This window comes from Harmonia axyridis, chromosome 2 (assembly GCF_914767665.1).
Source record: "Harmonia axyridis chromosome 2, icHarAxyr1.1, whole genome shotgun sequence".
NCBI lineage: Eukaryota > Metazoa > Arthropoda > Insecta > Coleoptera > Coccinellidae > Harmonia > Harmonia axyridis.
In genome coordinates this window covers 46,965,182-46,989,791 of record NC_059502.1, presented here as the reverse complement: position 1 = coordinate 46,989,791, position 24,610 = coordinate 46,965,182, and the positions used below count along the sequence as shown (strand labels likewise).

At 35.9% G+C, this 24,610-nt stretch overlaps 2 protein-coding genes across 2 annotated transcripts in view; both read right to left on the bottom strand.

Moving 5' to 3' along the window:
- Positions 1-247: 247 nt before the first annotated feature.
- LOC123673338 lies at positions 248-3,499 on the bottom strand. The gene has a single exon (XM_045607823.1). It carries the CDS (start codon positions 3,497-3,499, stop codon positions 248-250), a length of 3,252 nt encoding a protein of 1,083 aa, XP_045463779.1.
- Positions 3,500-10,941: 7,442 nt separating this feature from the next.
- LOC123673717 (vitamin D3 receptor-like) overlaps positions 10,942-24,610 on the bottom strand; it is a 307,940-nt gene continuing 294,271 nt past the window's right edge. The window contains exon 3 of the mRNA XM_045608363.1: positions 10,942-13,324. Within this exon, the coding sequence (XP_045464319.1) occupies positions 12,515-13,324 (810 nt within the window). The 3' untranslated portion in view covers positions 10,942-12,514. The remainder of the gene's footprint in view (positions 13,325-24,610) is intronic.

Genomic DNA, 24,610 nt, shown 5'->3' with positions numbered 1-24,610 from the left:
TATATATATATATATATATATATATATATATATATATATATATATATATATATATATATATATATATATATATATATCCAAGGCGGTTATATATATATATATATATATATATATATATATATATATATATATATATATATATATATATATATATATATATATATATATATATTTTTTTTTTTTTTTTAACTTCACCACGATGGGGATGGTTCGCCAACTACACCGGTCCGCTTAGCGGACAAGGTGTTCAGGAGGTAGAAAGGAACTTTCGCACTATCCTTGTGGTAGCAAGAATAACCTGTTTCTGTGCAGTACTTATCAACTCTTTTTGTAGACCCAGCATGAGAGTGTACTCCTCTAGGTGTGCCTCAACCAGCCCACTGGTGGAAATTATGAGAGGGAGAATCACCACCGACCTGAGATCGTAAGTAGTCTTCAATTCGAAGGCAAGGTCTTGATACTTCGTAAGCTTCTCCGTGAATGCTTTTGATATGTTATCATCAGCTGGGACCGTGACATCCATGATTTTGGCAGATCTTCGCCCTTTGTCGAAAAGCACTATATCCGGTCTATTATGCGGTATTGGTTTGTCCGTTGTTATGACCATATCCCAATAAAGTTTATATGTGTCGTTTTCCAAAACTGTGCACGGAGTATACTCATATGCCTTCTTTGCTGTTTTTATTAATCCAGTTTCTTCAGCAATGGCACGATGAAAAACCCTTGCCATGGCATTATGCCTTTCTGTGTAGTCTGTTGGCGCTAAGAGGGAACATGAGGACACGACGTGTTGTATAGATTCCGTCCCCTGCAAGCATCTACGGCATCTATCAGTTGGTATGTTCCTTCCCGTTATGTTTTTTATATAGGATCTCGTCGGGACCACCTGATCCTGGATGGAAATGAGTCGGCCCTCCGTTTCTGGGTATAGGTATCCAGCCCTAAGGTAAGTTAGTGATTCCTTTTTATTGATGTTATTTTTTTCCAGGTTACCAGGATACCTCCCATGGAGTGCCTTGCCATGCCACCCCCGAATGAGTTGCACCTCTGTTACACCACCAACCGGCCTCTCGCGGCTGCTGAGATTCAATGCACTTAAATTCTCATCACTCCGACATATAGCCAGCAAAAGAGGTGAGTTTTGTGCATGAAAATATTCTCGCATGCTTACGATTGTTTCGTTGTATGTTTTTTCTATGTTCTGCAGACCTCTCCCTCCTTCCTGTCTTCGGATGTATAGTCGATTAGATGACGCATGTGGGTGGTGAATTCCGTGCCTTGTTAAGAGTGCTCGTGTTTTGATATCGAGCTCTTTCAATTCTGCAGCAGTCCACTTGATGACACCAAATGAGTACGACAAACACGGAAGAGCCCACCTGTTCATTGACATAAACATCGCTTTAGCATTCAGCTTGGACTGCAGTATTTTTTTTACTCTCGTAAAGTATTTTTCTCGAAAGATGTTCTTCATTTCAGGCATCTTTATGTCCAAAGCTTGTTGTATTCCTAAGTATTTATAATGTTCTTGTGCGCTAAGCCTAGGTATTGATAAATCCTCCATGACTGCCAGCCCTTCGCCTTCCCGTATTTGCCCCCTTCTTACGTGAACCACCGCGCACTTATCCATCCCAATTTCCATCCCTATAGTCTTCGTGAAGGACGCAACTATCCTGAGAAGTTTTTTCATTTCCTCTTCATTAGCAGCATATAATTTGAGATCATCGATATACATTTGGTGGCTTATTTTGATGTTCCGCGATCTTTCCACAATATATCCATATTTCTGTCTGTTAATGAGCTGACTGAGGAGGTTCATCGCCAGGCAGAACCAGAGGGGGCTAAGGGTGTCTCCTTGAAATATGCCACTTTTAATATTTATTGTTCCTGTTTTGTAGTGCTCGTTTTTAGTGTTGACAATCAGATTTGTGCGCCAAGTTTTCATCAGGTATTTTAGAAGATCAATAATTGCCTGAGGGACCCCATATATCTCTAGAATTTTAATCAGCCAGGAGTGTGGCACCGAATCGAAGGCCTTTTTGTAGTCAACCCAGGCAACCGATATACTCCTCTGTTTCTTTTTCACCTGTTTAGCGATGACATAATCTGTTATTAGCAGCTCCTTACACCCTCGAGTGTCCCCACGACATCCACCCTGTTCCTTAGCTAGTATGTTATTTTTGCTAACGTGTCGCGAAATGTGTCGTGTTAAAACTCCTGTAAGTATTTTGTACACCGTAGGAAGACAGGTGATTGGCCTATATCTTTCTGGGTCTTGGGTTGTTTCCCCTTTTGGGATCATAATAGTATTTCCTTGCGTGAAATAATGGGGTATTTTCGTAGGATCTTTTAAGGTTTGCTGGAAGATTTTTGCTAAATGTTGGTGAGTAGCCATGAAATGTTTCCACCAGTAATTTTGTATTCCATCCACACCCGGAGACGACCAGTTGTTAGTTCTTCTGAGTACCGATTTTATATCCTCAACGGTGATTTCTACATTTTCACTGGAATATCTGGACGATTCCTTTTCCGCCTCCTTGATCCATGAAGCTTGGCTATCATACGTTTTTTCTACCTCCCATATTCCCTTCCAGAAAAAATGCATGGCTTCTTCCCTTGGCGGTTCTCCTGCTTCAGATGGTCCGTCCTCCAAGCTCCTGAAAAATTTTTGCTGGTTTTGGTGGTATAATTTGTTATTTTTATACCTTTTCACCCTTTCGTTATAGCGTCTTATTCGATTACCTAATATTTTTATTTTCTGTTTCAGCTTTTCGGAAACGAGTATCATCTGCTGCTTGAAATGTTCCCTTCCAGCTTTGACTCCAGCATCCGAGGCTATCCGGTGAGTTAATTTTAAAATCCTCAAAGACGGTGACTCAGCGTTCAGGTAAGTTTGTAAAATACCAATCTTTTTTCTCATCTCGTTTATCTTTTCTTCCAGACGATGTTTCCACGGTGGTGGTCCACTGCTTTTGTTTTTTTTCACCTCCCGGATATCTACACCCATCTCACCGCACACTGTCAGGGCAGCAGCATAGACACAATCCACGATTTCTTCTATAGTGTGGTCTTGGTTGATTTTTTGGTCCAATATCTTATCAAGGTCGTCAACTTTCCTCATCACAATCCTTGAAGCTCTCAACTTAGGTATCCTAGGTCTATTCTCAGCCGGTATTCCACTGTACATAAGAAGGTTTTTGATGAATTTTCCCTCCAACTTACTGTTTCTCGGTCTTTCCTCTTGACTGTTGGTTGAGGTCGTTTCGGGTGGGTCATCAGACAAGCCGAGAACAGCACCTCTCGGATAACAACTGTTACGAATGGCGTCAAGTTCAATTTGTGTGAACTTCTCCTCCTCTAGCAGCCATCTTACTCTATTGGACAGCAAATTAGCATACGAGTGCCTGTCAGGTCTGATGTCATTCCAAGTCTGGGTCAATATAATCCTATAAGAGTTTTCCGTTACTTGTTCCAAATCTACTGCTATAAAATGAACACGCATCAACAGGATATTTTCCTCTTCAGTCCATCGTATTCTTCCATCCCGTCTTTGAGTCTCCTCGGCGGGCCGCGCAAATGCTTCGACCAAGCCAAGAGCTCTTTCAGATGTAGAGAGGACGAGATTTTGGCTTGCGGTACCATCTCGGGAGGCTGCGCCGCTCGGTCCACAGTTGCTCCCATCGGGCTCTACCTCCGGACGGCTCCGAGAGGGGCCAGCCCGCTGCCCCTCACCGCCCTGTCTACCTCTCCTAGTATGAACAGCGAATTTAAATCAACGATACTGAGGTTGCTAACCTTCAGATATCGGGCGACTCGGGTACGCGGGAACGTCACCTCCCGATAGTACAATTGTACCACCCTGCGGTAAGGTATATATATATATATATATATATATATATATATATATATATATATATATATATATATATATATATATATATATATATATATATATATATATATATATATATATATATATATATATATATATATATATAACCGCCTTGGACTTCATCCGATAGAGCTCTCACCTTCATCAGATTTCTCTCCTTGATAGCAGCAAAAGAAGAGTGAAATTATAACATTTATCAATTTTCCCACACCCCTTATCATACTTATAACTATTGTTGTATATTGGGAATTAAAATTGTTGATATATATATATCAGGTGTGTGAATAAGTCTTTCCGTTTTTTGTAAGAGATGGCGCCACCAATACTGTGCGAGTATTTAATGGTTACATATGTCATAATCAAAGCTTATTCATCTGTCAACAATTCCACACTAACACATTAGTTGAAATTTTTTCGCATCATAAATTTTTGAAATCGTGAAAATGTCGAAATTTGAGCCGAGTCGACGTCATTTGCGGGAAGTTTCACTTTATTGGTTCAATTTGAAGAAATCTGCTGCCGAGGCGCATCGGTTGCTTCAGGAAGCTTATGGAGAAGGTTGTGTCGATGATTCAAGTGTTCGCGGATGGTTTCGACGCTTCAAAAGTGGCGATTTCGACGTGGAAGACAAGGAGCGATCCGGGCGGCCGCAAATCTTTGAAGATCAAGAATTGGCGACTTTGCTTGATGAAGATTCGTGTCAAACGCAAGAAGAACTTGCTGAAGCATTGGGAGTTGACCGAACAACCATTTCCAAGCGTTTGAAAGCCATGGGAATGATCCAAAAGCAAGGAAATTGGGTGCCGTACGAACTGAAGCTGAGAGACGTCGAACGGCGTTTTTTCACTTGCGAACAGCTGCTTCAGCGACATAAAAGAAAGGGTTTTCTGCATCGTATCGTGACTGGCGATGAAAAGTGGATCCGTTACGATAATCCGAAGCGAAGAAAATCATGGGGACTACCCGGCCATGCATCATCATCGACGGCCAAGCCAAATATTCATGGCGCCAAGCTCATGCTCTGTATATGGTGGGACCAGCTAGGTGTGGTTTACTATGAGCTTCTGAAACCGAATGAAAGGATCACAGGCGAGGTCTATCGACGACAATTGATGCGTTTGAGCCGCGCACTGCGAGAAAAACGGCCACAATACTCCGACAGGCACGACAAAATTATTTTGCAACATGACAATGCTCGCCCACATGTTGCTCAGCCGGTGAAAACATACTTAGAAACGCTCAAATGGGAAGTCCTACCCCACCCGCCGTATAGTCCAGACATTGCTCCGTCTATATATATATATATATATATATATATATATATATATATATATATATATATATATATATATCAACAATTTTAATTCCCAATATACAACAATAGTTATAAGTTAGATAAGGGGTGTGGGACATATATATATATATATATATATATATATGCCTTGGATATATATATATATATATATATATATATATATTTATATATATATATATAACTTAGATGCAGTAATGGTCGTGATTTATACAGAATGATTTCTAAGGGAATCGACCAAGTTTTACACCAAAAAAATATACTCTGTTTTCTTTTTCTGAAAGCTCGGCAAAGAAAACAGAGTATATTTTTTTGGTGTAAAACTTGGTCGATTCCCTTAGAAATCATTCTGTATATATATATATATATATATATATATATATATATATATATATATAACCGCCTTGGACTGGAAGAAAGGTTAATCGGCGATGCACAACGAGAGGTCATCTTGTGGACAACACGTATAATACGCGGGTTCCTAACCAGTGAATAAGTGAATAAGAGAATGCCTTGGTGAACCTAACCCGGCATTTCCATGAACAGCCATACCCTAAATGGTGAAAAAAAAAAATATATATATATATATATATATGTTCGGATAGGTTTCCGCGGTAGGAAATATTTGAACTTTGTGTGTTCCGGATTGGACCGCGTCTAATATAATAAACAGGATATAAAAACAGTTTTCACAGCCGATAAACAAATTTCCAAATTTCTTCGAACACCAAAGGATACGATCGATAACGAGTCTCAAGGAGTATACGAGATACCATGTTCCGCATGTTCTAGAACATACATAGGACAAACCAACAGACGTATAACTAACACAGTATATGAGCACCAACTTGCAATACGCCAAGGAGATCCAACATCTGCCCTATTCAAACACTACTCTGAAACAGGACATAACGTTGATTTTGAGGGATGTAAGACCATCTCTGCAGAGAGAACCCTCACTTGTAGGATAATCCGTGAAGCACTCGAGATCGACAAACGACCCAATTGTCTCAACAAACGGGATGATGGTCAAGGATTACCCAACACTTGGAAACCTTTGATTTCCCGTCTCATGGCAACACATCGATCGATAACTCAGCCCCCGACAACAACCCGATCGACAGTTCAGCTTCATACCACCCGTACCAGGCTCCCAGTTGCCACCCGTTCGATAACAACCCGATCGATGACTCGAAGTCACGTGACATCACCATCGGTTCCTGCACAATCGATAACAACTCGATCGACAACAAACCGATCGAAAACGACTCGATCAATAACAACTCGATCCACGACAGCTCGATCAATGACTGGAGGCTGCCTAACAACTGCGCAACCTCCATCACGTGGTTCACCTCCTACTACTATGAATACAGGACCTCTCGTGGTTAACGTTCAGTTGCCTCGAGGGACGGAAGATAACCACACCAACGAGAATACTCTTGTTGATGATACCTGGGGAGTAGGCAGATTGAGACCCCGGCGTAAAGTCAACGGTTCTTGAAAATGGCTCCAAAATCGGAGCCGAAACGTCGAACACGACAAAATATTAAACGCGGTCCAATCCGGAACACACAAAGTTCATATATATACAGGGTGGCCACTTTTTCAATGGGATTGTATTGGTAACTTTTAAACCATAAGAGTTAGAAGGTCGGTCAAATGGACAAAAAGTTGCATGCATAGAAGCATTATCAAGCAGTTCAAACAAATCGAGATTATCAGGGCCGGTTTTCGAGATATCATTAGAAAAGTAAATTATGTCATTTTGATTTTTCTTTTTTTTCCCACTTCATTTCAAATATCATCAAAAAATGTCACAGGAATTTTTTATTTGACAGTAAATTATCCTCAATTTGACGTAATCAGATTTCGTATCCAACGTTTCGTACTCTCTGGGCCACCCTCAACCTCATTTTTTTCAATACGGACCTGCATATTTTATGACATTTTTCGAAATAACTTTTAACGCTGAATTCAACGATATATAATACAATGTCATTCAAAGTAGATTTTCAGGTGATTTTGACCCTTATCCAATTTTCTTCGGGTCGGATCTGTATTACCTTCATTTAATTTATTTAGCAACATGCAATATGAAATAAAATTCGATAAGAAAATCTTCTTCTGAAACCGAATGAAAGGATCACAGGCGAGGTCTATCGACGACAATTGATGCGTTTGAGCCGCGCACTGCGAGAAAAACGGCCACAATACTCCGACAGGCACGACAAAATTATTTTGCAACATGACAATGCTCGCCCACATGTTGCTCAGCCGGTGAAAACATACTTAGAAACGCTCAAATGGGAAGTCCTACCCCACCCGCCGTATAGTCCAGACATTGCTCCGTCTATATATATATATATATATATATATATATATATATATATATATATATATATATATATATATATATATATATATATATATATATATATATATATATATATATATATATATATATATATATATATATATATATATATATATATATATATATATATATATATATATATATATATATATATATCAACAATTTTAATTCCCAATATACAACAATAGTTATAAGTATGATAAGGGGTGTGGGAAAATTGATAAGTGTTATAATTTCACTCTTCTTTTGCTGCTATCAAGGAGAGAAATCTGATGAAGGTGAGAGCTCTATCGGATGAACTTCTAAAGAGAGTAGAACCACAAGAAAGGTGGGTTAGGAATGTTAGTTCTGTGATTATACCAGATAGAATATTGAAATTCCTAGCACTGGGCCCCAGATTCGGCATTGATATTCCTTTGAAGGAGGTTTCCATGTCGGGACTGTTGGCAGATGTAGAGAGCATTATAGACCTTAATGATAGACTGTCAGATGAGGGGAAGAACATCAAACGTTCCCAAGCTGCTAATATTATAACCAACTACATCAAACCTGGAAAAAGGACTAATAATGTTTTCCAGAGAGAATTTTACCACTATAAGAGGTACCTAAGTCAACATCAAGAATTGCTTGTGTTACGGGCTGATAAAGGCAATGTTACGGTATTGATGGATAAGGATCAGTACATAGAGCTCTCCAACACAATTTTGCTCAATGAACAATATTACCAACTTCTTCCTAACAGAGATCCAACCATTACAATACAAGGTAAATGTAACGCATTGATTAAGCGATGGGTCAGTGGGGGCCACATAACACAAGTACAAGGTAAATTACTGTACATTTATAATTCAGTTCCCGCTAGCTTCTACGGTTTACCAAAAATCCACAAACCCATTCTTGCCTTGAGACCAATAATATCATCTGTCAACACCCCCACTTCCAAAATGTCAGTTTTTGTTTCAGACATCCTGTCTAATTATCTTTCTTCCACCAGAAGTAGATATTTTATTGAAGATTCCTTTGCTTTTGCCCAATGTGTGAATGGTTTCCAGTTACCTGTTGATTATGTCCTGATCAGCCTGGACGTTGTATCTCTTTTCACCAACATTCCTGTAGAGTTGGCAGTCTCAGCTGTTGAGAACAAGTGGGATACTATCAAAAACCACACTAGTCTACCAAAAGAAGAATTCATATATGCCATTAAGTTCCTGTTTTCTTCTAACTATTTTCTTTTTAATGGTAGGTTCTTCAAACAGGTGCTCGGTTCCCCTATGGGTTCCAACTTCAGTCTGTCCATTGCTGAAGTAGTAATGGATTTCCTTCTGGACTGCATTCTTGTTAGCATTCCTTTTCACATTCCTTTCATCAAGAAATATGTTGATGATCTAATATGTGCTGTACCTAAAGACCAGGTTGCTTTCGTTCTAAACAGGTTCAACAGTGAACATGAAAGTATACAGTTTACGTTGGAGGAAGAAACAGCGAGTGGTGTCCCATTCCTGGATACAAGGGTGATTCGAACACCGGAAAATAGGCTGATTCTGGATTGGTACCGAAAGCCAACAAGTTCAGGGAGATACTTACACTATTTTTCCAATCATCCACATGGACAAAAGGTAAACATGATTTTAGGATTAAAGAATCGCATCGAAAAAGTTGCCCATCCAAGTCTAAGGCAGCAGAATCTGAGGTTATTGTTACAATTGATGCTAGAAAATGGATACTCAAAGAGGTTGTTGTCCAGATTGATATACAATACCACTCCTTCGAGACAGCCAACGAATGGAGAGAGGGGCGCATCCATCACTGTGGACACTGAGAACGTAGATAGAATTCTTTACTCTTCTATTCCCCTAATAAATGGTATGACTAATGCATTAATTAACCTCCTAAAGACCACACAAATTAAATTGATTCCGAAATCTTATTTTAAAATTGCCAGACTATACAGTCGAGTGAAAGATAGGATGACTGTTGATAATATGAGTGGTGTGGTATATTGTATTCCATGTTCAATATGTAGTGAGGTGTATATTGGTCAGACATCTCAGCTTTTGACGAGAAGGATTGCTCAACACAAGAGCGACATCAAGAATCCAAATAAGATTTGTGCCCTAGCAGACCATACCCGGGACAAAGATCACCCAATGGATTATGATTCCACCAAAATTCTTGAATGTGCAGTTAGTGGAAAGAAAAGATGTTTCTTAGAGATGTACCATATTAAACGCCACACTTGTTCTATGAATTACCGAAGGGATGTAAACAATATTAGCTCCATCTATACTTATTTGATTCATTATGACCAGTTTGGTGGCAGTGAATTGGATGGATCAAATGGAATGAATATTTTCACAAGTTCTACAGTCGGGATAACGTAATAATGAAATCTGTGTTCCGGACTATTTCTGTGAGAGGGGATTGGAGTCGGTTCATGGAGTCTTTCAATAATCGCATTTGTTCTGAGTTCGGTGAGAGTGAATTACTGCGACCAAGTGTGATTTAATGCTATTCTATGTTTCATTTGTCATGTGCGTGTATTCTGTGGCAAGTCTGGTTGACAACATTTTTGACAACCTCTCATTTTGTTGATTATTCTGTTTACCTTATTTACATATGATAATTGATTTCTACTCTTGTGCTAACGAAATATCAGATCTTTTTTCGCTAAATTTGTTGATGTTCTTGTTCATTGCTTTCTTGAGAGCTATTGATTTGTGTTCAAATAAGATCTTTACAACTCTGTATTTCGGTATGTACTATTTTTACATGTTTTGTGATTGCCATGTTTTTCACTGTTTTCTATTGCTATTGTAGAGTCCTGAAGAAGGTCCCCATCGGGATCGAAACGTCGACTAAATGAAATAAAGAAGAGTGAAATTATAACACTTATCAATTTTCCCACACCCCTTATCATACTTATAACTATATATATATATATATATATATATATATATATATATATATATATATATATATATATATATATATATATATATTTATATATATATATATATATATATATATAGAAGATTGTGTTCGTGTTAATTTCAATGATTCACATTCGGTCGAGGAATTCAATGAGCCCAATCCGATCAGGTTTTACGTAAATATGGTTTCATCATAATGTATCGTAAAAAAATCTTTGAACGTTCATATTTACGTAAAACCTGATCGGATTGGGCTCATTGAATTCCTCGACCGAATGTGAATCATTGAAATTAACACGAACACAATCTTCCATTAGTGCGACAATTGAGATTCGAACCCACTCTGAAAATTTCAAGTTCCCCGGCTCAAATTTCGAAAATTACAAACATTTTACAATCCATTCGGAGGATAAGGGCTCAATAAAAAACTCACTCGATTCAACAAAACATTTTATTATAGCAAAATATAAAAATCATTAACATAAGGCACGTTTTTTACTGGCCGAGTAATTTCATATAAAAATAATCCTGAATTTACATATTATATAAACATTTTTACTGTATTTCTCACCTTTAACTGACCATCGTATATAAATATAAATCCATATATAAAATGAAAAAAAATATGAAAATATGAGAAATAAGAGTAATCTTTGTTATCAGGTACTGATAATATATTAATCGTCATAGCTAAATTTTTGTAATTTTGAACTATCAGAGTTTTATTTACTATTTACATCATCTTTGAACAGAAGTTGGAAAACTTCTGCTTCTCATCTAGAATATCACAAGAGATGTAAAACTTAATATTCTCAATTCATCGCCTAACTCGTCACTATTTACCTATACAACTGAATCTTCATTATTTTTCACTGGAATGAAGTTTCCATTCATATTACATAAAATAAATATCATTATCGAAATTGATTCCTCGCATATCGCTTGGTGAAACATATCTTTGATGTACCTAAATAAAAGAATATGAAATGAAAAACTTGACTATGCGTTTCACAATTTTTAATAAATATGTGAAATATCGTTGACATGCATGTTTAGGGTTCATCCCATTCTCAAAACTTAGTTCTCAGTTTTGAGAACAGGATGAAAGTCGAGTGGTTTTTTTTTTATATTTATAATAAATATCATTAATTTTTTTCAAATATATACCTGCCTCTGTCGGTGAAAATAGCAACTATTATTTTCGATGAGAATTCAATCAATAAATTATATACTCAGTAGCATTCATTAGAAAATTTCCATTCGAAAGTCATGTGGTGTCACTTTTGGCATATTTAAAGACTGTCTGAAATTTTGAATTTTGTTAGATTTAAATTCCAATCGGAATTTCAATTTTTTTTGTAGATGATTATAACTGTCGAAATATAAGACTGTACCTGGTGTTTTCTATTATATATTCTGATTTTTAATGGAAAATGCCATGGATCCAACGGAAATTTTCAGAATTGAAAAGATAAATCCATGAGGTACCGTTGCAACTGTCAGAAACTTTGAATCTATACGTACGTCAAGAAATGAAGATTCGATACTTGTAGCTTTCGGGTAAACAGCTATAGAATCAAATTACTCACTTTTTATTCCAGTGTGTAATCGAAATCGAATGAAAAATGTCTCATGAAAACGGTAACCGAAGTAGTAATATCAATAATTCAATGTAAAATTAAAGTATTTTTCATAATTAATCTGACAGAACGACAGGCAATATTCTAAAGGTGGAATGAAATTTCAAGCCAACTTTATCATAAAATAACCTATCTAATTTCCATATCCCTCTGATAGCTCTCCAAAATATTACCAGCCAATGAAATGACTTATGCTTTGAATTTTCATCAAAACACTTCCTCAGAACAAAATAATCTATCACAAATTTCAGTGGTCGACTTTATAGCACTGCTGTTCAGCTATTACTTGTGAGTCTTTTCAAAAAAATTGAAGCAGACATTGAGAACAAAGATTGCTGTTAATAATATACAAGGAACATTGTAAACTCAACAATTAGTAACATCTGTCGTTTTTCGATTTAAGGTAAGATCCAACGGTGCCGATTTGCCGTGTCCTTCAGGCGTCCTACGTTCACTATCCGAATTGACAAAACACACTAGTGGACTTGTCTTAACGGATAAATCTATCGGTTGATCTTGGCACATAGGTGGCGTGGGCGCAAAAGGTGCATAAGGCATTTCAACCCAGTAGTCTTTCCAAATGGACGGATGACTGAAGACGGAAAGAGGTGGAAGCCATTTGGGCATCAACCCGTTGGAAGGTAAGGAAGTAGGAGATGTTGATGGTATATGGCAGTGCATCAGCTTTCTCCTGGAGAAGTAGTCGCTATCACTAGTCAACGATGTCTGTTTTTTCGACGACGACTGGTCAGAGGCACACTCGCGGTCGCTTGGCGCTAACGAGCAGGGTTTCGCGGTGTTCTCGTGGAATAAGGACTTATCGTCTTCAACGTCGATGGAGGACGCTCCGCTATCTGATTCTGAACTTCTGTTTTCCCTGGTGATCGTTGCAAGTGGAGGACGTATAAAGCGAGTTAGATAAGGGTGAGGTCTCAAAAGGGCCGCTGCCATGTTCATGCTCTGGCCGGACTGCTGCTCTTGAAGAAGACAGTGTATTTTGAACCAGTTTGAGCGCCTTCCGTATCTTGAGCCACTTTTTGACATTCCCACAAGTAGACACTTCCTCAAGCGGCAGGCCTTGCAAGTTGTCCGATTTTTCTTGTTGATGACACATTCTCCGTTGTTCTTGCATTCGGATATGGAGCTTAAGTTGTTGTAGGTTCGACCAAAAAAAGACTGAAACAAAAAGTGTCAATGAGTTTTTTTGGAGTTATTAAGGATTGAATGATCTATTCTACAAAGCTCAACTATTGAGGGTTCGATATTTAAGGCAATGGAACAGTCTCTCAGACGAATATATACAGGGCGTTCCTAAATTGGAGGTGAAAAATAAAATGGAAGATTCCTTGGATAATTTTGAAATAATAAACCTTCAAACATGAACTCGTTATTCCTTTGTTTCTGAGATACACGTTGTTTCTTTCAGTCCTTTTTTTTATGATAATTATACCAGTTTATCGGATCTTTATTAATCCTTACTACAAATTGGATAAATGACTACCGAAACGTAAGATTAATTTATTCATTATAGCTGAATATTTATATTTATTTGGATTTTCCTGAGTATTCTTCAACATGTCGTCAAGCAAGAAAGTCGGTGCGAGCGAGTCTCTGCAAATTATTATTCTTGAATGCGGTTATTTTAAGCGAACAATAGTAAAGAGTGGTGCGAATTGTAACATTTTACCAAAGTTAACTGTTGGGTTTGCGTCACAACATTACCTTGAGTTTTAAGATAGTGGGTTTTTCAAGGACTCAAGGGTTGTGACTGAAAAGCAGATCGTGTGTAAAATGCACTTCATTCCTAAAACTAACAAGTATGATATATATAAAATGATTCTAATGACGTCAATACCAACGTGAATATGATGACAATATGATTTTCTTCTAGTTTTGGAAGCTCGATTTTGAAGTTTTTCCAAGCGTTCCTTATTTGCTGTTGTGGTGTTTCGTCCCATGAAGTGTTGTTCTTCCATATAATATGCATTAGCATTTTCGCCTGAATAAGAAATGCTAGCAGTACTGTGCCGTGGTTACTGTAGTTAATTCGTGAGTTTGTATAGGATCGCCCCTGTTTTTTCTCCTAAGTACTGAAGGTAATGGCTGATTATCGCTATCTAATTTCACCAGCTTGTACTTTTTTTCGATTTCTGCAGTCCAGTACAGGTTTTTGAACTCGCATCGAATACACCTCTTAACGGTTGTATTGCGTCCTTCTTTGATTACAGGCTGATGTGGGATATAATATCTTGACATCAAATCTTTTGTACTTTCTAAGTAATGTTGTGTTCGGGAATGCTGATAATCTTCAAAGTCTTCCAACTAAAAATTTCTGTGATGTCAAGATATCCTGAGAGTTACTCGTCGTTTTAGGTTCTATTGCCTAGCTCAGAGTATGAAAAAGCTATGGACGCATCCAATTGGCAAAAAGGGCTAGTGCTCACCGTTTGTTTCAGCCGTAACCTATGTAGAACCTTGTTTCATAAATAACACAACATCTGATCTTGCTGCTGTTACTTAGAAATAATTGTAAATCACACAACTGAATGAATTGTGAATTCTCTGTATTCAATAAAACATTGAGAAGAATGCCCAGAGATACGCATGCCTATAAGGAATTGAATAAAATAATACATAAAGAAGTGAGAAGAGACATCAGAGCATACAATGCCAAAGTTATCGAAAATGAAATAGAAGAAAATTCAAACATGAGGGTTTTAAGGTCGAAATTATCACAAGGCAAACATAGAATAACCAAAATGAATGACCAGCAGGGAAATGTGATAACAGATAACAAAAGTATAGTCGAACACATCAGGACATTTTATACAGCTCTCTACACCTCCATCGAGTCTGCTCCAACAGTTGAACGTGGGATAGTTCGCAATGTGGGATCTGAGGATATTCCAGAGATATCCCAACAAGAAATAAGGGCTTCACTGAAGAATATGAAGAATAGAAGAAGTCCCGGAGAAGATAGAATCACAAGTGAGATGATAAAAATGGCAGAAGAAGTTATCGAAAGGCCCCTGCAAATTCTTCTAAATAAATGTTTGCACGAGGGCAATATTCCTGATACTTGGAAAAACGCAGAAGTTATTCTGCTGTTCAAAAAAAGGAAGAGTGATTATATAGAAAACTACCGACCAATAAGCCTTCTGTCACACCTGTACAAGCTGCTCACAAAAATAATCACCAACAGGCTGATCAACAAATTCGACGACTACCAACCTGTAGAACAAGCGGGGTTTTGCCGGGGGTTCAGTACAATCGACCACCTACAGACTATAAGAACATTAATAGAGAAAACAACTGAATACAATGTACCCCTATATCTGGCATTTATCGATTTTCATAAGGCGTTCGATTCTATAGAGACGTGGGCATTCACACAGGCAGTGCATGATGCCAGAATTGATTCTCGTTATACACAATTACTGCAGAATATATATAAAAATGCCACGTTCCAGGTCAAAATTAACGATGACTTAAAGACGGATAAGATCAGAATAGGTAGAGGAATACGTCAGGGCGACACTATATCACCGAAACTGTTTACGTTGGCGCTGGAGAATGTGTTTAAATCGTTGGAGTGGGAAACGAAAGGTATAAATATAGATGGATCCTACTTAAACCATCTTCGTTTTGCTGATGACATCGTCCTAATAAGTAGCAACATGCAGGAATTGAGCGAGATGTTAAAACAACTTAGTGATGCTCTGAAAAAAGTCGGTTTGAAAATTAATGTTTCGAAGACCAAACTCATCAACAACACCACAGAACACATAAACATTGACGGCACACAACTCGAAAATGTAGAAGAATATATATATTTAGGACACTCAATAAGAATCGGCAAAAAAAACCAAACAGCAGAGATAAAAAGAAGAATCAGGCTAACGTGGATGGCTTTTGGAAGGATGAAGTATATATTCAGGAATAACGACATCCCAGTAAACCTTAAAAACAGAGTTTTCGATGCCTGCATTTTACCAGTAGCGACATATGGCCTGGAAACGATGGCAATAACTAAGAAAACCGCAAACCAGCTGAGGGTGATGCAGAGAGCTATGGAAAGAACTATGCTCAACGTCAGTCTTAGAGACAGAAAAAGGAACGAAGAAATCCGACAAAGAACCAGGCTCGTAAATATTATAGCGCGTGTTGCAGAATTGAAGTGGCAGTGGGTAGGACACGTGGCTCGACAAGACAAATCGAGATGGACATATAAAGTGACACACTGGCGACCAAGAACGACCAAGAACGATCCTTCAAAAAGAACAAAAAATAGCCAAATATAGGAGGAGGCCAACTATAACACGTCCAGCTATAATTCGTTCCAATAAATACTTGGAAGAAGAAAACATTCTTCTGCCACAAATTTTTTCAGAGAATATTCGCGATAGACCTCCTTGGCTGATCTCAAGTACTAAGATCAGATTCGATATGGATAGGTTCAGCAAGAGAAATATAAACCATGAAGCAATAAGGCAGTCATTCAGTTTCCTACGGTCCGATTGTGGTTCCGCCCAGTTAATTTACACAGATGGGTCAAAAACTGCAGATGGCGTTGGAAGTGCATTTTATACAAACAACGAGAGTCATTCCTGGACACTTCATCCAATGTCCTCTGTCTACTTCGCTGAGCAATATGCGATATGGCAGGCCCTGTTATATTGTGCTGTCGGAAAGAGTTCAACTCGGGTTATGATTGTAACCGATTCACGGAGCACACTGCAGTCACTCGCCCCAATATACGCTAAGGATCCTATAACTAGAAATATTAAATGTCTTCTTCTTTACCTGCAGGAGCAGGAAGTTGACGTGACCTTTGTTTGGGCACCAAGCCACGTGGGAATAGAAGGAAATGAATGTGCGGACCAGGCTGCATATCAAGCAGCCCACAATTCTAGCCAAGACCTGTGTCTACTCAAAAGAGCTGATGCATTGAGATTCGTAAATCAGAAGCTTGTCGAAAAATGGCAAGAAATGTGGTCGAACAAAAATACCAAACTAAAAATAATTCATCCATGCATCAATGCCTCTGTACCTACACATGAGTTACAGATGACAAGAGAAGAAAGAACGAAAGTAACCCGACTCAGAATAGGCCATACCTTACATACACATGGATACCTTCTTAGAGGTGAGCAACAACCAATCTGCGTACATTGCAGGGAACCACTGACACTGACTCACATAATCTGTGAATGCTCTGCATATAGAACTGCAAGAATATACTGTAATATCGGACCTGAACTAAAGGATAACCTTTGTGGATTTCATGATATTAAAAACACAATTAGGTTTCTGAAAGAGATAAACGTATACAAACTTATCTAAAAGTTGCGTAGATAGCTACTTTTCTAATTCACCTTATATGAAACCTACTGAGCCATTATAACGCGGGTATACTACTCACTTATTCATCTTTCTATGTATTTATATATTTATTTCTTATGTATTTATATATTCATTTCTTATTTATTTATATATTTATTTATTTATATCTTCTACATCTATATGTGTGTATATGTTTATAACCATGTTTTAGTATCTGATCGTTTCTTCACTTGTTTCGTCTGGATTTGTTTTATATTGAGACTTTGTACAGGCAATGAACCTGAGCTTTCGAGCAGCTGAAATCATGAGTCTCAGGCGGCTAATGACCTCAGTAGTCGATGCTGAAGAGAAAAAAAAAAAAAGAAAGACGAAACGCAGTGTAGGTAGACCACAGAGAAGATGGCTTGATGATATAAAGCAGTACGCAGGAAATAGATGGTTTCAGATAGCTCAGGACAGGACAGCATGGAGGAACATGAAAGAGGCCTACGCCCAGGAGTGGATAAGGGAAGGCTGACGAAGAAGAAGAAGAATAAAACATTGGATATTTGTATATTCATATTCTTTCTTATTTCTTGTTGTATCATTTCTCTTACATTCTTTGTGAATTTTCTGTCCTGTTGTTCAAATTTCAATAAATTTTTTTACAATTCTCAATTTCTTCCTCAGAATTTCCCAGCATCTCATTAATAACTCCTAATTTTTCTTGTGTTTCTTCTATTTTCATTTCAATCTTATCTATTCTTTTATGTTGATCTTTTTTTTTGTTATCATATTCATCTTGGAATTCAATTAATTTATTCACTGTTTCTATTTCATGAACTTCAATTTTTTTGTCCATTTGTTTCCAATTATCTCGAATTGCAAGTTTCAACTCATCGGTTAACTGCCTCATCAAATTTTTCCAAGCATTCCAAAAAGCATATCTTTTGCGTTCGTTGTTTTTTTTGCAGTTATTCCTTCCAAAATCTCAATCTGTTCATCCTCCTCATTTTCATTGCGTACCTAATCTTCTTTATCGAACATCATGAAGATCCATGAAACTGACAGATAGCATACACATTCCAAAAGAAATCAACATACTCCAAACCGCCCTACAACAGAATGGCTTCAATAGTCAACAAGTTCAGAAAGCCATTAATGACGTCAGACCCATACACAATAAACCAAAAATCTTCCAGAAAATTTCCCTTATAAAGCTTTTCTACCTTTTATCAAAGGTGTCACTGACAAAATCAGTCGCATCCTATAAAAACAGGACATAAAAACAGTTTTCACAGCCGATAGCAAAATTTCCAAATTTCTTTGAACACCAAAGGATACGATCGATAACGTGTCTCAAGGTGTATGTGAAATACCATGTTTCACATGTCGTAGAACATACATAGGACAAACCAACAGACGTATAACTAAAAGAGTATATGAGCATCAACTCGCAATTCGCCAAGGAGATCCAACATCTGCCTTATTCAAACATTACTCTGAAACAGGACATAACGTTGAATTTGAGGGATGCAAGACCATCTCTGCACAGAAAAGATCTCAATCTCAAACACATAAGATTTGTGTAGTATGTACCTAGTGCTATGTGAGTTTGAATGACATGAAGAAGAATACAGTAATGTTCGATTGCAGTAGTCTTTAGTGGGATATTGATTGTTGTCATTATAATGGGACTATTTTGTGGAAACTTTGTTAAAAATGGGCTTTATGGGTGATCTGGACTTTTCAAAAAGAATGTTGATTTTAATGAAGTATTTTCTTATTATCAGAGATGCGCCAAAGCTCAGTCATTAGAAATCAAATCGAGGAGTTGAGGTGAGCACATTCAAATAACTTCATTTTCAAACGGAGTTGGCTAGTACTTCAATTACTATCTTTTTTGTTTGTATATAACCTCGTGGGGTTTGTAATCAATGGTAGTGCCGGGATTATTTATATATATATATATATATATATATATATATATATATATATATATATATATATATATATATATATATATATATATATATATATATATATATATATATATATATATATATATATATATATATTTTTTTTTTTTTTTTTTATTCACCATAATGGGTTAGCTCCGTAGAAAAGAGCCGGGTCGACTCACGACCAAGGCTCTCCTAGGTTGTTGTCAAAACCATCCTGACAATCCTTGTTGTCCACAGTATTACCTCCTTCTGAGCTGTGCTGATCAACTCAAGGTCTAGATCAAGGAGTTTTATATTGTCTGGAAGGTGACTTTCCACCAATCCGTTGGTGGTAATGATCAGTGGGAGAATAAGAACTGTGTTCAACCTATATATATATATATATATATATATATATATATATATATAATGTACTTGTATCACGGTCGTTTATATTTGAAGTTGCTTTCCTAAGGGTCTCGACCAGGTTTAATAAAGAAAAACTCTTTTTTCTCTTGCCAAGCTTTCGGAATATTTTATTCCATCCTCAGGGCTACTACAAAGGTTTTTATCAAATAAAAAGAAACACACAAACTTACAGAATTTGAGATTCTTATAACTCTTATATTGATAATTTTTCGAAATTTTGAAATTCTTAAACTTTAAACTAGCCAAAATACAATCTTCTCCTACTTCGTGTAATACTACGCATTAATTTTATAATTTTAATCGTTTTTTCTCTTTCCTCTTTCATTCAGTTTACTGTCTGACATTTGACATATTGACAATTCTCGACTTGTTAGTAATTAATTTTTATTTTGGACTTGGTTGTATGATTTTTTAACCAGTTTTGATGTATGATTATTTTTAATTGTAACATTGTCTTATGTAATAACTATAACAACTTTAAAAACAAAAGAAAAATATTTGACATACTGAAAATTTCCGATTTGTTAATAACTAATTTTATTTTGGACTTGGTTTTATGATTTTTTTAACCAGTTTGATGTACGATTATTTCTAATGTAATATTTTCTTATTTAATGACTATAATAATCTCGAAAACAAAAGAAAAACAAGAAAAACATACAAAGAATATACAGAAAATCCAATATCTTATCTCGTCATCATTCATCTCTAGGGCCTTCATAATATGGTTCTCTATTTGGGCAGGTAAGTAGGTATGTATAAATGTTACTTAAATTTTGAGTGTCTGACTTCTTGTTAACTACGTCAGTTTCCTTGTTAATGTGGACCATCTCCAGTATCAGCCTTTTGTTATAGTTTGCATGCTTGTCCAGAATCTCAACTTGATCGAAATCGAATTCATGTTTTCTTTCAATGGAGTGTTTTGCCAAAGCACATCTTTGATTTTCTTTTCTAATGTCACTCTTGTGTAGTGATATTCTGTTTTTTAACCATTGTGTTGTCTGTCCCACATATTTTCCATTACAATCCTTACACTCAACCTTGTAAATCACATTTGATTGAACCATTTTTGGTGTTTGATCTTTTAATTTGCTGTACAGGCTTTTTACTGACTTTACATTGTATTGAGCTATTTTTATATTCTCTTCCTTGAAGCAGTTTATGATTTTATTCGTAAGATTCTTGATGTTTGGCATACTTCCAAATTTAATTTCATCTGTTGTTGGATTTTCTGGTGGAGGAGCTTCTTCTACATTGTTGTCATGGTGTGTTGAATATAATATTTTCGATATTAATCTTGATGGATAGGAATTTTCTTCTTGAATCTTCTTCAACTACTCTTTGGAGTCTTTTATAAATGTTGGGTGGCAAATTTTCTCTATTCTTCTATTCATCTCTTTTATGCTATTTAGTTTCATTTTCATTGGATGGTCTGAGTGGTAATTTATAATCTTGTTTGAGGCAGTGGGTTTTTTGTACAAATTCAAATGAATTTTACCTTCTACTCTATATAATCTTGTGTCTAAGAATGGAACGGATCTTTTTTCATCTTCCTTTTCAATCGTGAATTTTAAGTTTGGATCATAACTATTGAAAATTTCCAGAGTGTTTTCTTTTTCTGATTCAGGTAGTGCAGTGATGAGATCATCTACGAATTTTTTAAGGAATGCTAATCTGTAATTGAGTTTTTTGATGACTTCATTTAATAAATCGTCCATGATATATTGTGCGAGTATGGGACTTGCCTCGGAACCCATTGAACATCCAAAAGTCTGTTGGTACCATTCATCTTTATATGAAAATTGGTTATGTGTAAGAATGAAGTTGACTAGTTCGATAAATAGTTCTCTTGGAACTTCGGTGTTCTGTCCTATTGTATGCCATTTTTGTTCGATGATCTTCAATATTAAGTCGTTTGAGATGTTTCCGAATAAATTTACTACATCCAATGATACAATGACATAATCTTCAGGCAGTTGGAAGTTATTTATGAACTCAGCAAATTGGAAAGAGTCCTTCACATAGTAATCATTATTTTTGTCATATGATTTACTTAAAATGTCAGTTACTATCTTACAGATATTTGTCATTGGTCCATTTATAGTTGAAACTATTGGTCTCATGGGTATTCCTTCTTTGTGTATTTTGGGGTTTCCGTACATTTTTGGACAGGTTGAATTGTACTTTTTTAAAGTTTTTGCTCTTATGGGACTTAATATATTTAGGTTTTCTAACTGTGCTATATATTTATTGGATTTATTTTGGGTCATAAGGGTTGGATCATTTCTTAACTTTATGAAGCAATCCGACTGTAATATTTCTTTCATTTTTTGTTCGTAATCGTTTCTGTCCATAACCACTGTTACACCTCCTTTATCACTGTTCAATACAGTTAGATGTGGATTTGACTTGAGAAAAACCCTTGTTTCAGTGTAGATTTGGTCCATATGTGTTTTTTCAAATTTTCTAGCATGAACATGGCCTGTAACAATACCTGTCACTTTTGACCTAAGTAAGTCTCGTTTGCTTTCCATTGTTTTCTGAAGTATGTCTTCTATGTCTGCAATGAGTCTAAACATTCGGATGTCCTTTGTCACAACTGGTAAGTTGAATTTTGAACCCAGTGAAAGAAGTTTCTCCACATTTGGTGGAATCTCTGTTATTGTAAGGTTTCTAAACCATTTTTCTTGTACCACTAACTTATTTTTGTTGATGTTCTCAAGGTTTTTCACCTTTTTTAGATTTCGTTGTTTAACTTGATGAAATTTTTTGTTGTAACTTGCTTTTTGTCTACGTTTAAATTCTATGATGATCTCCAAAGGTAGTTTTTTCTTTATTTCTTCCATCAACTTTCTATTACTTCGCTCTAAATAGTTTATTTTGTAATTTATATGGCTTATTTCTGCTCTAATAATTTTGACAGTTATTGTATTATTCAGTGCTTCCACATTCCCATTATACCTCCTACCTGCTTCTATTTCCAAGAGTTGTATCGTACTTTTAATGCTTGAACTTATGTGTTTTGGTGTCAGACCTTTCCTTTTACACTCCAGTAGGAAGATACGACTGTTGTAGGCTGATGCTAACTTGCTGTTCTGTGTGCTTCATCTTCTCAGTTGTGTTGCTATTTCTTGACTGTACCTCACAGATATTTCCCTATAAAATCCCATTTCTGCAATAATGTACTTGTATCACAAATGGGATTTTATAGGGAAATATCTGTGAGGTACAGTCAAGAAATAGCAACACAACTGAGAAGATGGAGCACACAGAACAGCAAGTTAGCATCAGCCTACAACAGTCGTATCTTCCTACTGGAGTGTAAAAGGAAAGGTCTGACACCAAAACACATAAGTTCAAGCATTAAAAGTACGATACAACTCTTGGAAATAGAAGCAGGTAGGAGGTATAATGGGAATGTGGAAGCACTGAATAATACAATAACTGTCATATATATATATATATATATATATATATATATATATATATATATATATATATATATATATATATATATATATATATATATATATATATCGTGAATCTTTAAGGGAATTCGACTGATAAGAAGGATTTCAGTTTTACTCTTTATTCATACCAAGCTTTCGGAACTGGTTAGTTCTTTCCTCAGGGTTACTACAATTTTAACAATTAAAATTAAAATTACATACACAAAAAGAACTTTCACTTTCAGTCGAATTCCCTTAAAGATTCACGATATTTATAGTACGACTGTTATCTGGAGACAATATATATATATATATATATATATATATATATATATATATATATATATAGATTCCTGAAGAAGGTCCCCATTGGAAAAAGAAAATTTATATATATATATATATATATATTTATATATATATATATATATAGATTCCTGAAGAAGGTCCCCATTGGAAAAAGAAAATTTATATATATATATATATATATATATATATATATATATATCCTAAAGAAGGTCCCCATTGGAAAAAGAAAATTTATATATATATATATATATATATATATATATATATATATATATATATATATATATATATATATATATATATATATATATATATATATATATATATATATATATATACTCTCTCTCTCTCTCTCACAATCACCATATAGGGCAGGTAACTCCTAGTGCCGGGCATTTTTTTTTGCCAAAGCGCTTCAGAGGGACGTTAATATATATATATATATATATATATATATATATATATATATATATATATATATATATATATATATATATATATATATATATATATATATATATATATATATATATATATATATATATATATATATATATATATATATATATATATATATATATATCACTTAGATATCTCGTATTCAACACCATTAACTATACTTTCTTTTTAACCAGATTTATCGAAAAACACGTGAGTTACATCCACCACTTTCAGTCATCGAATGAAACATGGAAATTTCACGTAACGGTCATTAACCGTTCCTTTACCACCAGGTGGACTAGTTGTCCTCTATGACTGTTTGTCTATAGGCCGCTAGAAGGACTGATCGTCCTTCATACGCTAGTTCGTCTATTCACCGCTAGATGAACCAATTGTCCTCTATAATCTAGTTCATCTAGCTGCCGCTAGATGGACTAATCGATTTGTTGTAGGCATGTTTAAAAAAAGAGTTACACAGGGTGAACTCTAACACCCCCTCCCATGCCGACAAGGTAAAAGAGAGAAAATTCATTAAAATCTTTTTTTTTTTTTTTTCTTTTTTTTAATCCGAA